The sequence below is a fragment of the Barbus barbus genome (assembly GCF_936440315.1).
Source record: "Barbus barbus genome assembly, chromosome: 2".
In the NCBI taxonomy this organism is placed as follows: domain Eukaryota; kingdom Metazoa; phylum Chordata; class Actinopteri; order Cypriniformes; family Cyprinidae; genus Barbus; species Barbus barbus.
In genome coordinates, this window is record NC_136730.1 from 40,166,941 (window position 1) to 40,179,905 (window position 12,965).

Below are 12,965 nucleotides of genomic sequence, written 5' to 3' on the forward strand. Positions count from 1 at the left end.
AATCCATAAAACGCATTATTATGTATGCAAATTAATATAAAGACATTATGTATGTAATAAATTAATATGATTATCTGAGATGATTTTCTGTGTCATAAATTCAGTGACTTATAGTGAATTATTATTGTCATTTTTTTGTGTAGACAACCAAAACAACTTATCAGGTCCTTGTTCTTGTTTTCATGGATGGATTTATGGATGATGATTATTATTATTAAATTTTTTAAATGGGAATTTATTTTATCACCACTTTTTATTTTTATTTTTTTTAGTATTTATTTATTTATTTAGTAGACAGTCAAAACACATTAAAACTTTTTTTTCTTTTTTCTGTTTATACTAAACACTTTAAATAGATTTTATTTTAAAATTAAATTAAATAATTATTTCTAAACAGCAGTGCACACAACAGGTATGTAATTTGTGATCTACAGAGAGTGTTGCGGTGATGTAGGTCACGTGATCAGTGTAGCGCTCTCGCAGCAGCAGCAGCGCTGTCCCGTCTGCGCGCATTCACTCTCACACACACACACACCAAACCTGCCGACACTGGACTATGACGAACTCTTTCATTCTCAGACGAGCTGAGTCTGATTTATCTTTATTACTGAAGATTAACCCATAACCTTTCATAGAATATTTTTGTTTTTATCATATTTTTCACTTCACCTGAATAATTCCCTGCGCCGGGAAACTTTTACAGACTTGCTGGGATCAGTCTGAGAGATGGAGGCAGAGGAGAATAAAATTTCAGTGTGGGTTTGTCGCGAAGAGAAGCTGGTGTCGGGCTTGTCGAAGCGCACGACCTGCGCGGATGTGATCCGGGTTTTACTGGAGGAGCAGAACCTGGAGCAGCGCGTCTCTCTCTCGGGCTCTCCTCAGTCCTACTGCATCGTGGAGAAATGGAGAGGATTTGAACGGATTTTACCGAACAAAACCAAGATTCTGCGACTGTGGAGCGCTTGGGGAGAGGAACAAGAAAACGTCCGGTTTGTGTTGGTGAAAAACGAGGCGTCTTTACCCAGCAACGGGCCGCGGAGCGCAGAGGCGCGCGTCGTCCTCAGCAAGGAGAGCCCTTGTGTCTACAAGGGGACCGCCAGAGTGACCATGGCTCTGTCACAGGAGAAACAAAGACGGATAGTCAGGAAAGCGTTCAGAAAGTTGGATAAAATCAATAAGAAACGGGCGCAGGCTGCGTCTAAAGATGCCTCGTCTATGGAGAAGATGGAGACCCTTGTGCACCTGGTCATTTCTCAAGATCACACCATCCGCCAGCAGATTCAGAGGATAAAAGAGCTGGACAGGGAAATCGAAAGGTATGAGGCCAAAGTTCATTTTGACAGAATGAAGATGCATGGGATCAACTATGTCCAGGATACGTATTTAGTGGACGCCAACCCAGATAAAGTTGGTGAGGGGGACAAACCGAGCCCAGAAACAGCTCTCGCCCAGTTTGAGGAATATTCTCAGAGATGCGAGGAGGTCATCAAACTGCAGGAAGAGCTGGCGAACCACGAGGCCCTCATGGAGAGCATTACAACTGAGATTCAAGAGGAACTCAACCAGAGGTGGATGAAACGAAGACACGAGGAACTTGCGAATAAAGACTCTGAAAGCACTTCTGGCGAAACGTCTCTCAGAGTCACAACTCAAGAAAAAGACGATGGACCTTCAGTGGGGGATGTATCGTCTGACAATGAGTTGCTTCTTGAAGAAGAGAGGATCAGAACCCAACTCGACACCAGTTTGTACATCGGTCTGCGGCTGAACACTGATTTGGAGGCCATAAGGAACGATTTGGACTTGACCCAGGAGATATTTGGAGCGAAAGAGAAAGAACTGAGGGATTTAATGGAGAAAGTCAACTCTTTGGATTTTGAGGAGGACAGTGAGGCCGAAGCTGAGCTGAAAGAGGAAAACACAATAGAAACAGACAGATTGATGCCGCTGAAGGGGGAAAGTGTGTGGGTGGAGCAGGCAAGAGGGCTTTCAAAAACATGTGACGTGAACGATGACGACTCAGATACAGGACTCAGCTCAATGCATAGTCAAGACTCAGATATCACACCCATCTGCGAATCTTTGGTGTAAAACAAATACAGCCTACGTTCATGTTATTCCTTGCTGGATAGTTCAAATGAACAATGTATGTCTTAATTTAACACATTTTACATTTGCATACAGCAAACAAGCATAAAGCAGAGGTAAACAGGAGTGCTTGGACAGTAAAAAAAAGTACTTTCCTGAAAATCTAAATGAAATTATATTATCAAATCACATTAAGAACATAACTATGCACTTACCAAGCATTCTTAGTCATTTTCATGTTTCTGTCTATGAGAATATATGGTAGCTTTTTTCTGCCATTGAATAATAAGAATAAAAACTGCAAAGTATGGAAATGGAAAAACAAAAAACGGAAAAAAACTAACAAACTTAGGTGTCAAAATTGAGATGAAAACTCAGAATTCTGAGAAAAACGTCAAAATTTCTTGATATAAACTTGAGAAAACGTCATTAATTGTTAACGTCATTAACAACTTCTTGATGTTAACTCAGTTCTGAAGAAAAAGTCAGAATCGTTAGATGTAAACAGAATTTTGAGGGGAAAAAAGTCTAAATTGCAGAGATGCAAACTTGCAATTGTGAGAAAAAAGTAAGAATTTTGAGACAAAAAGTCACAGTCATCTTTTTTATATTTTTGTTTTGTGGCGGAAATAAGCTTCCAATAATCAGTGTTAACTTCACACATGTATTTGTGATTATAGCACTGTTATTTTGAGAAAAACATTCAGGATTGAAATCTGGGTGGTTGTATTTTTCTGCACGAGGCATCATTTCCAACATTATGAAGGCTGTGCCTTGCAGATCAATTTTACATTACAGTATGGATTATGCTTTAGCTATTTAAAGCTGAAGTGTGTTGTTTCTGTGCATCACCAAATGGAATTTTAAAAAATAACCTAAAAGTTTTCAGACTGATTTCAGTGTTGCAAATATTTAATGATATTTTAATAGATGTTTTGGCCATGCAAAAGCATGAAATAAACATGAAATAAAATGTCCTTGTCTGCTGCCAATCTGCACTGTTGTGACATTTTCATGGAGCTCCAGAGTGGTTTGTCACATGGTGTTTACAACTCAAAAATATTTTTTATTTTTTTTCAGTAAACGTGTGCAAGTGGTGGACATCTGAAGAGCTTCACGATACAGAAGAGTTTTTATTATATGGTTTTTTTTTTAATAGAGAATCCATCCATGTATTTTAGAAATGTCCAAATGTAAAATTTGTGTAATATGAGAATCTATCATAACACAATGTTGTCTTATAAACTGAAATACTAAAGAATGCTTCATTTAATGATTTTAAAACACATCATCATCTCACAAAACAATAAGAAATTCATGAACAAAACTACAATACAATATAAGGTGTAATGCTGGTTTAATGGAGTTTTTTTATTATATGATGATTTAAATAATCATAACATTTTTTACAATAATTGTTTTTACTCTAATGCTAAGAGAAATAGGCTTAATTGTCATATTATTATTATTATTATTATTAATAATAATGGTCCTACTTTTTGTTATTATTATTATTTTGTGAGATTCACCAGTGTTAACAACATAAATTCACACAGCACAAAAGTGTATGAGGCAACATTCCGTGATAAATCACAACTTTTCCAGCAGTGTTGTAGAGTGAAAATAAATCTCAGTATTTGTGTTCAGTGAAAAATGTCAGATCTGTGTTCACGAGCTTAGGGTGGATTTTAATAGGCGTACTAAGTGTTATAAAACAATTACATCTGCACCTGACACATCATGTAAATGTAAATCTTTTTTTCTGATGCGTAATGTTGCAGAACACAGATGTTCCAATGCTCTAAATAGTGTTCAGACTATAACGTAAAGAAAGAAACGTTCATGGTAAAATAATTGTGAGTGTTGTGTGAGCTGGGGAGGCGAGTTGCTGGTGGCATAAAGTGTTACGCAATCCTCCCTTCCCAGAGGAAAGGCAGACAGAGCACAATTGGGGAGGTGAGCTACATATTTTACACAGGTTTACACAGAGCGCCAGTCATTGTGAAAGCAGGACATTTACATAACGCACCCAGATAGCCTCCTCTCACATGCTCACATCTAAGGATACAAAAGACCCCAGACAGTAAGAAAATGTATGGCCCAAACAGGAGACGGTACGTGCTGTTAATTCCTCATTAATGTCTGTGAGGGAATCATTGGCAGTACAGTGTGAGCGTCCTAAAGTCAAGGCAGTTAAACTGCAGCAGGGAGGAGTGCAGTTAAAGCACTCATATCACAGAGCACCTGGCACACAGGCCTCATCTGGCTAGATACCTTTGTATTTGTTGAGGCAAATTGCGAAAGTCTGAAAAGCGGACACATTGTTGATCCATCCCGTGGTGCGTGAGGGTAGAGACGTGTCATGAGTTGTGTACAAACACCTGTGCACCAACAACTTGAGCACACACTCTTCAACCAGTTGTGTTCCCACAGCTTCAAGTGCCAGTGGTTTTCTCCCTGAAACATAAGCCTGAGGGCACATTCATTCACTCTGGGATGCTGGAGGCCTTTGTGCTTCACCTTTATGCAATACGATTAGGTTGTAGTAAATCTGCTTGGTGACATAACCAAAGAAAATATTCACCTCAGCTGTTTTTCAAAGATAATTGTCGGTGTAACGGCTTTTTGTGGCTATATTAATATAATGTCACGTTAGAGACAGTAATGGTTTTCATAAAATTTGTAGAGAAAGTTCACCCAAAAGTGAGAATTCTATCCTCATGTATTTCCATACTTGCATGACTTTCTTTCTTCTACAGAACACAAAAGATATTTTGAAGAGTGCTGGTAACCAGAAAGGTTTGGCTTGTATGGACAAACATATCAAAATACTGTTATGAGAAAGAAGAAAGAAAATCATACAGGTTTGGAATGACATGAGTAAATGACAGAAATTTCATTTTTCAATAAACTATACCTTTAACTATATCTTTCAAATCTTTTACAAAAGACATGTCAATATAAACACAAATATTTCTCATGAAATTCTTCCAAGAAGAAAATTCCCATTTTAACTCCATACTCTTACTGGAAGTCGTGGCCTAATGGTTAGAGAGTCGGACTTGTAATCCAAAGGTTGCGGGTTCGAGTCTCGGGCCGGCAGGGATTGTAGGTGGGGGGAGTGAATGTCCAGCGCTCTCTCCACCCTCAATACCACGACTGAGGTGCCCTTGAGCAAGGCACCGAACCCTCAACTGCTCCCCGGGTGCCGCAGCATAAATGGCTGCCCACTGCTCCGGGTGTGTGTTCACGGTGTGTGTGTGTGCACTGCTGTGTGTGTGCACGTTGGATGGGTTAAATGCAGAGCACGAATTCCGAGTATGGGTCACCATACTTGGCTGAATGTCACTTCACTTCACTTACTGAAGACTTCCCCCTAAATTGGTCATTTTGATAACATTTTAATATTTTAGTGATTAATTTATGGGTTTACATTTTCTTTTAATTTCATTTTACATTGATTAATCTCAAAACTTAAAAAAAACATTTATGTTTCTTTCAACTACACATTCTTATATGAACACATCTTAATTTATTCTGAGGCAGACATAGCTGAAATGACAACACTTTCAGTTTTTTTTTTTTTTTACATTTTATGCATTTAGCAGACGCTTTTATCCAAAGCGACTTACATTGCATTCAAGTTACAGTTTTTACATTTTATCAGCTCTTGCTTTCCCTTGGAATCGAACCCATGACTTTGGCGTTGCTAGTTGAAAGCTATTGAAAGCTACTGAAGCTAAGCTTCAGTTCATGTGAAGTCAGGTGTTAATTCAGTAACCAGCCAGACAGATTCAATGAGTCATTCAGTGAAGGATTTGTTAGACTGATTCAGTCTGTTGACTCACGAGTTTCATTTAAAAAACATAAAAGCTCATAAAGAGTCATTAGTTTGCAAATCAGACATTGTGGTCTTGCTGTCTGTGCCAGCAACGATAATGTGATAGTTTCTTTCTTTCTCATCACATTCTATTTAGACTTCAGCTCTTTTCTTATCTCATCATTCAATCCTCACAATTAAAACAATTATAAATAAAATGATATCTTTTGATGTCACTACAGCAGTGGTGATGATCTTTTACATTGTTATTTGTAAAATTGGCATATGCAAACATTCTCGCTCAGTTACCCAGCATTCCTCCATTTGGATTGTTATTAATGGTGAGCAGTGAGGGGGAGAGCAGCATTCAAATGAAATTTCATGGGTCAGGCTGTAAAGGTGTTTCAAGGGAAGCATGCAGAGGAGACGGCAGGTCAAGCTGTCATTCATTGTGCCTTGTGGCCTTCTCTCTGCAGGGCAGCTGTGGTCGGAGTGTGTGAGTGCGGGGAGGGTATTTGAGGTGGGACGTATTGTATGGGTGAAGTGGAGGAAGTGGAGCGTAAGAGGAGAGTGGGAGCCAGCTGTGGTCACTACACAGGGTGGGTTACAAACACACACACATACACACACACACACACACACACACATAAACACACTAAATGTGAGCCTGCATACCTGGTTCCACTCGGTGAGATCTCTATGCACATTAGGTAAACAAATCATAATGGATGATTATGAATGTTGAGATACAGATGGTGTGCTGCTCAAATGAAACTGCCAGACCTTTATTTTCCTGGTCAATGAGGCAGAGATAAGACTGTTTGCAATTATCTTCCACTCCCATTGTGCAGTATGCAGAACCTCATGATGAAGCAGAAGTGAAATGAAAAATTTCTTATTTATGAACACTCATCTCCTTGACATTAATGAATGTGGCTGTGCTTTATTATCACATTAAAATTTACTCTAGCCCACAGCAACCTCATTAGTGGTGTTTGCTAAGGCAAGCATCACTGTTGCTATATTGCTCATTCTGTACGTAGGAATAGAACAAACTCCTTTGACACCTACCCCTATTATCAGGGTCACCCCGTCCCTTAGATCGCCCCCTTTGCTAGGTTCCCAATGGGAAGAGTTGTGAGAGAGCAGGGGTGTGATGAGGCACACCTGAAGAGAATAAATCCTTGTCGCAGTCGCTGTTAAATGCTGAAATTGTCTCTTTCCCCCATGCATGCATGGTGGTGTCTTCGTATGTCCAAGAGGGGAGCAGGGAAGGATTGCACCATGCTGCTAAGTCACTGGACCTGTAGCCCCGTGCAGGAGGCACGTCACCACCATCAGGGTGCCTCTCAAACGCAGCAGTTCCAGGGAAGCAGAGGTGCTACAAAGAAGCCGCCATCCCTCGCTCTCCGTTCTGAAGAGGGGAGCATGGGCCTTGTGTCTCCCTGCCTTCATGATTTCCTGTCACATCTAGGACACCAGATATACCACGTTTATTTGGATACTTTTATTCGGTGCGGGAGTTAGAACTCCTCTCCCCTGCTGGTAAATGCAGAATGTGCCTCTCCTCAAGAGACTGGTGTCTTTCCCCCGTTCATGAATGTTGATGTTCTCCTAGATCCAGGAGGAGGCAATCCACAAGTTGCCAGACCTATGGTGCTGTGCAGCATGCATTGCCACCTTTGGGCTGGAATTGACAGTCCCTGAGAAGTACAACAGCTACAAAGAAGACACGACCCCACCCTGGAATGAAGCTTGTACGGCTGCCAGGACCTTGCTCCCTTTTACTTGGCCTAAATCCCTTTGACACTCCTTGCCTTTACTATTTTCTGTAACGGCAAGGACATCAGATACCCTGTTCTTTTGTACATTTTCATCCCCATGATCAATTTTTTGGACAATTTATGCTTGTTTTATGTTTAAAAGCCTCTCCCAGGTCTGACACCACACCCACTGTCATTTCTCATCCCTCAACACTCCTTACACTTAGTATTAAACTTTGGCGTGTCACTTGTCATACCAATCCTACTCTGGACATGATGATATATCATATCGTGTGCATAATCATGGGAACATTCTCAGAACTTTTGCTAATGCTCTGGGAAGGTTCTCTCAACATTTTCCCATGTCCAGTAACATTAACAGAACGTCGTTTTTAGAATCCCATCTCAGGTCATATAAAGTTCTATAAACATATAAACAATCAGAAATCTTTTTTTTTTCACAATTCAATTGGAACGTTAGCAAAAAATGTCTTAGAAAAGAATAGCATCCATAGATACTTCCCAGCTAACAAAACAAATATGTTCTAAGTACAACCTGAGCCATATTCAGGAGCCATTGTATCATTATTTGATTTGAACCAGCAAGTAACATCCCTTAAAAACCCTAGCAACACCCTGGCTAATACCAAGAACACCCAAGCAGCTGCATAGCCTCATGTAAATATCTTAGCAACCATCCAACTTAGCAGCATAGTGGTGAATTTTGCATAGACGAGCACCATTCAGAATCAATTTCAGAAAATGTAACACAAACTATTTTAATAATTGATGCTGCATTTTCTAACTTGATTCTTTTTTCACATATTTTGATGACATCTCAAACATGGCCTATTCTTAAAAGAGATTTACAAGCATGCTGTGTTCTGCTAAAGTGTCTCAGGCAGCTAATTTGGTACACACACACCCCAGCTGAAAGCCTCTGAGCCACCTTAAAATTGATTTAGAACAAAGACTGTACAACCAAGCATGTCAGTCATGCTTCATTGAACCAAATGCTAACATAAGTACTTCTTAGTTCCTATTAGGCATCTGTTTACTTCCTGAGGGATGGTTCTCTAACAAAGTTAGTGGTCTTCACCCACATAAATGCTCTTCGATTGTTTCTGCATTTTCTACTGCAGATGATAACGTTGGGTTCCAGTTTTGGGATCAGACCACAAATGAAATGTTTACCATTGCAAATGCAATGTTATGCATCATTCATTAACTCATGCCTTGCTAGTTTCCTGTGTTGGAAAACCTGAGTGAAATAGTAGCAGTACTTATCTCTGTCACTGAGTACAATGGCAGTAAACCGTGAATCATGTTTATTTAATGTGTACCTGTCTCTGCATGATTACAGCACATGTCATGTGTAAAGCTGTGGGTTTTATATAATATGTTTAGATCTCTAGGGACATATAATTTCAGCTTTTGGTTTAAGGAGCAGAGCTTGTGGTTACGTGCCATATGGGAAAGTTGTCACAAGGACTAAATCTCAATAACAAGACCCATAGGTTTTGAGTAAAATGTCAAATTATATAAGGAATCACATATATATGTAAGCACAGTATGATGATTCCCATTCTGTTTAATAATAATAATAATAATAATAATAATACACATTAGTAGTAGTTTTTTCACTTTAGGTAATATTCCAATATTATACAAAATGGTATTTTCAAATTAGAGTGAATAAATGGCAGGTTGCCATTGTGACAACTTGTGAGCTGCATGTTAATGAACTGCATCTCTTTTCCTGAGAGTACATAGCCATGCAAAATGACTATTAACTGTGTTCTTGTTGATATATAAATTCATTTGAACCATTTGCTGTATGAACTCTAAGTGTTTCTGAATTAGTTGATGTTACAGCAGCGCAGAGTTTCATAACACTGTGTAAATCATTTATAATTTCCTTCAGGTTGTTTGGATGGAATGCCCATGTATGTCACCTTGAAGCGTACTTCTGTGGATACAACATATAATGACTAGGAATGGGAATTCTGGCAGTGCTTCAGAGAAATAGCAGTCAGAAATATGATGGTTGAATGGATTCCCCTTTTAAAATATGGGATTCAGTTTCAAACCTGCAAGCTAAAGAGGTCATATCTCTCTTCCAACTCCCACACACAGAGTGAATCTCTTTCTTGACTGATGTTTCTAAAGGCAACCAGGGCATAAAAACTAATAAATACAGTCATACTGGATCAGCAGAGATGATAGCTGGGATTAAGTAGAAACTTTTTGTATGGAATCAGGTCAGGGAGTTCATAAGGATTTGAAGTGGAAAAGTTCTTTAAATGCAGATGCCATATTCACAGCAGATGATGACCTTGGCTGTATCCGAAATTGCCCCCTATACCCTCATTCACTATTCCCTACATTAGTCCACTCATATAGTTCACTTGAAGGAGTGAATGAAAACGAGTGAGTGAATTCGGACACTAAGTGCACCGGAAGGACTGCCGATTTTGCATAGTTTGCTTCCTGTTAAATAATAATTTGATACGGGCAGCTCCAATAGTAAGATTGAAGGATTTATCTAGAACTCAGTCACGGAAATTATGTATAAACCCTAATAGTCCATTTACAATTAATTTGTACCTGTGTTGTATTACGCCGTGGACGAGCGCTTCTAAAATGAATGGATGGATGATTCAGCTGTGGGCGCCATCTTCTGGTGAGACGTGGGAATTCATTCGGCGCGCGACTCTCTCCAACCGTTGAGTGTACATCGCTTGTACACTCGTTTTTGCGGTGCATTGTGGGATTGAATGAGTGCACTCGAGAACATCCACTATGGTTTCGAACACCACTTAAAATGGCTGTCCCCTCAAATAGTGCACTATTTGAGGGTATAGGGGGCGATTTCGGATACAGCCCTTGTATTTCACTAGTGTGCTATCACATATTGTCTTATTCAGTTAGGCCTGGGGTCATCAAACTTGATCCTGGAGGGCCGGTGTCCTGCAGAGTTTAGCTCCAACTTGCCTCAACACACCTGCCTGGAAGTTTCAAGTATACCTAGCAAGACCTTGATTAGCTGCTTCAGGTGTGTTTAATTAAGGTTGGAGCTAAACTCTGCAGGACCGAATTTGGTGACCCCTGAGTTAGGCTAAGGCACAATAAATAAAGTGGATCAAAAGACCATTATCCATATGCTCAGATCGCTCAAAATGTAGTTTACAGTCATATTAGGCTAAATTAAAGTGCATCCTACAATGCTGATTATATTGACTTGGTTTTACTGGGTATAAAAGCCATCCACAGAGAAGCTTTAATATTACTAAAATAATAAAGTGTCTCTGGTGATACATTTTTTTTTTTTTTAAAGAATCAGGATTTCTGATAACAGGATATATTAAAATGATTAGCCTCTGCAGCCTAAATATTGCTTTCTCAACATTTAAATAGCCTTGTTCATTGTTCAGAGTTCCTCTGAAACCCTCCACCTCCCCAGCACCACCTGTCTAGATATACTATGGGATTTATGCATGTTTATACAGCAACACATCTGTGTATCTATTGGCAATAACAAGTCCATACTTGTGCTGCAGCAGTTGCCAAGACCAAATACATAAACATTTTCACATCCATGAAATGCAGTTTTGATTTTCAACCTGGCTACCATTACATACAAGCTCCTTTTGATTGTATGCAGTAGAGAAGCACAAAAGAATCTTAACTATCATATCAGAACAGTAACAGTAACAAAACAGTGTCTTATTTCTGTAGTCCACATATAATGGTGGTGAAAATGTTGTGTATGTAATAAGTGTGTTTAGTTGCACAAGGCCATTTATTTGTATATTTATTTATGCTGCATTACCTTTAAGACCTTTATGTTCCTGTATTATAACTGGCTAAGCTAAGCTAACGAGTGTCAGTGCTTACTCAGGTGTTGGATATATCCAGCATATTTGGTTCTGCCCCATTTTTCAGCAGTAGCTTCTTTAGAAAGCCTGTATTAATTTCTGAACTGACATTATTTAATTTGCCATGAATAAGAATAAGACTGTGAGGGAAATTAAACATAGGCAAGGTTGAAACATTCAGAATAAAATCTATAGCATATATTTGGAAAGCAAACAGAGTGAATTTTTACTTTATGCAGACTTTAAATGCACTAATCAAACGTTAAAGGTCAGACTCAGGGAATCAAGGACCTTGTTTAAATTAAAATGCATTTCAAAAGATCTTAATGGTTTGAACCTTTTAATTCATCTGTTGTACATGATGACCTTTGATTAAACTAGAACTCAATTTTTGAAAAGCACTACTTTAAAGATGTAATTAATGTTGGCACATATGCTGCACTCCTTGCATTGCTCAAACACCAATTGCAGAATGTTCATGCAAACTGCATGCAGGCACATACTTTGTATGTGTGAATGCTATCTGGTGTCACGGTGAATGGAGGGTAAGTTAATCTGCTCAGGTAGTAGTTATCTGAGGCCTGTATTCCTCCGTACGCTCACAGCAGGTTGTGTTGCACACACAAACACTACAGTGAGTGAAACCAGATCCATCTGTAGCAGATTGAGGGTCAAGTGTTAATGTCTGACATGTGTAAGGGGAGACGTTGTTTGTCATCCACGCCTCATCCTTTAGCAGATGTCCACAGAGTCAAGCTGGACATTCAATAAACTCTATTCAGTGCTTTAGATGGCTGAATTCTCTTAGAGAGTTGTCAAGGCCTTTTGGACATGCTCTCATGGGAGGAATGCACAAAGCTGCCCTATGTTTGCATTTGTATGCAAAAAACTCAAAGCTCAAATCACAAGTTCAATGAAATTAGATTTTTTTATATATATTTTGAGAAGGATGTATGCATGTACAAGATCTATTACACAGCCTATAGTTTTCTTAGGTGTTTTATCAGCATAATACAGGTAGTCTTCAGCTCTCATAGATCTCTGCACTTGACATAATGGCCTTGATGTTTTGAATTTTCTTCTTCTTTTTTTCAACTTTACCTCCATGAGAAACTTGAGTGTTGAAAGGCAGTGCTTGCAGTGCTGGAATCATGGTGGCTTTGGCAGCCTTGAGTGCCTGCTCACTTTCTCAGCCTCTGAGAGCTGCTTTTCACTGCAGCAGACCTGTGGACAACACGGACAATACTGCCTTTCATTTGCCTAGAGCCGCATCCTTCTGTTACTCAGATAGCATCAGTGCTCACACATTGTTCTGCTTCTACAGGATATGCTTTTAAAATGTTGGCAAGAAAGAAAACAAAATGGGAGAGAGACAAAACTATGGAAGTTTGTTTCAACCATAAAAAATAAACAATG

The 12,965-nt window shown here is 39.2% G+C and overlaps 1 protein-coding gene across 1 annotated transcript; it reads left to right on the plus strand.

Moving 5' to 3' along the window:
• The first annotated feature begins 529 nt into the window (after nucleotides 1-529).
• Nucleotides 530-3,072, plus strand: LOC306877696 (ras association domain-containing protein 10-like). Its single transcript, XM_079429607.1, has one exon. The coding sequence runs from the start codon at nucleotides 727-729 to the stop codon at nucleotides 2,089-2,091; it is 1,365 nt and encodes a 454-aa protein (XP_079285733.1). The 5' UTR covers nucleotides 530-726; the 3' UTR covers nucleotides 2,092-3,072.
• Nucleotides 3,073-12,965: the final 9,893 nt, after the last annotated feature.

What these genes read in the sequence shown, in the direction of transcription:
- LOC306877696 (XM_079429607.1), top strand. Translation starts at nt 727, where the DNA reads ATGGAGGCAGAGGAGAATAAAATTTCAGTGTGGGTTTGTCGCGAAGAG.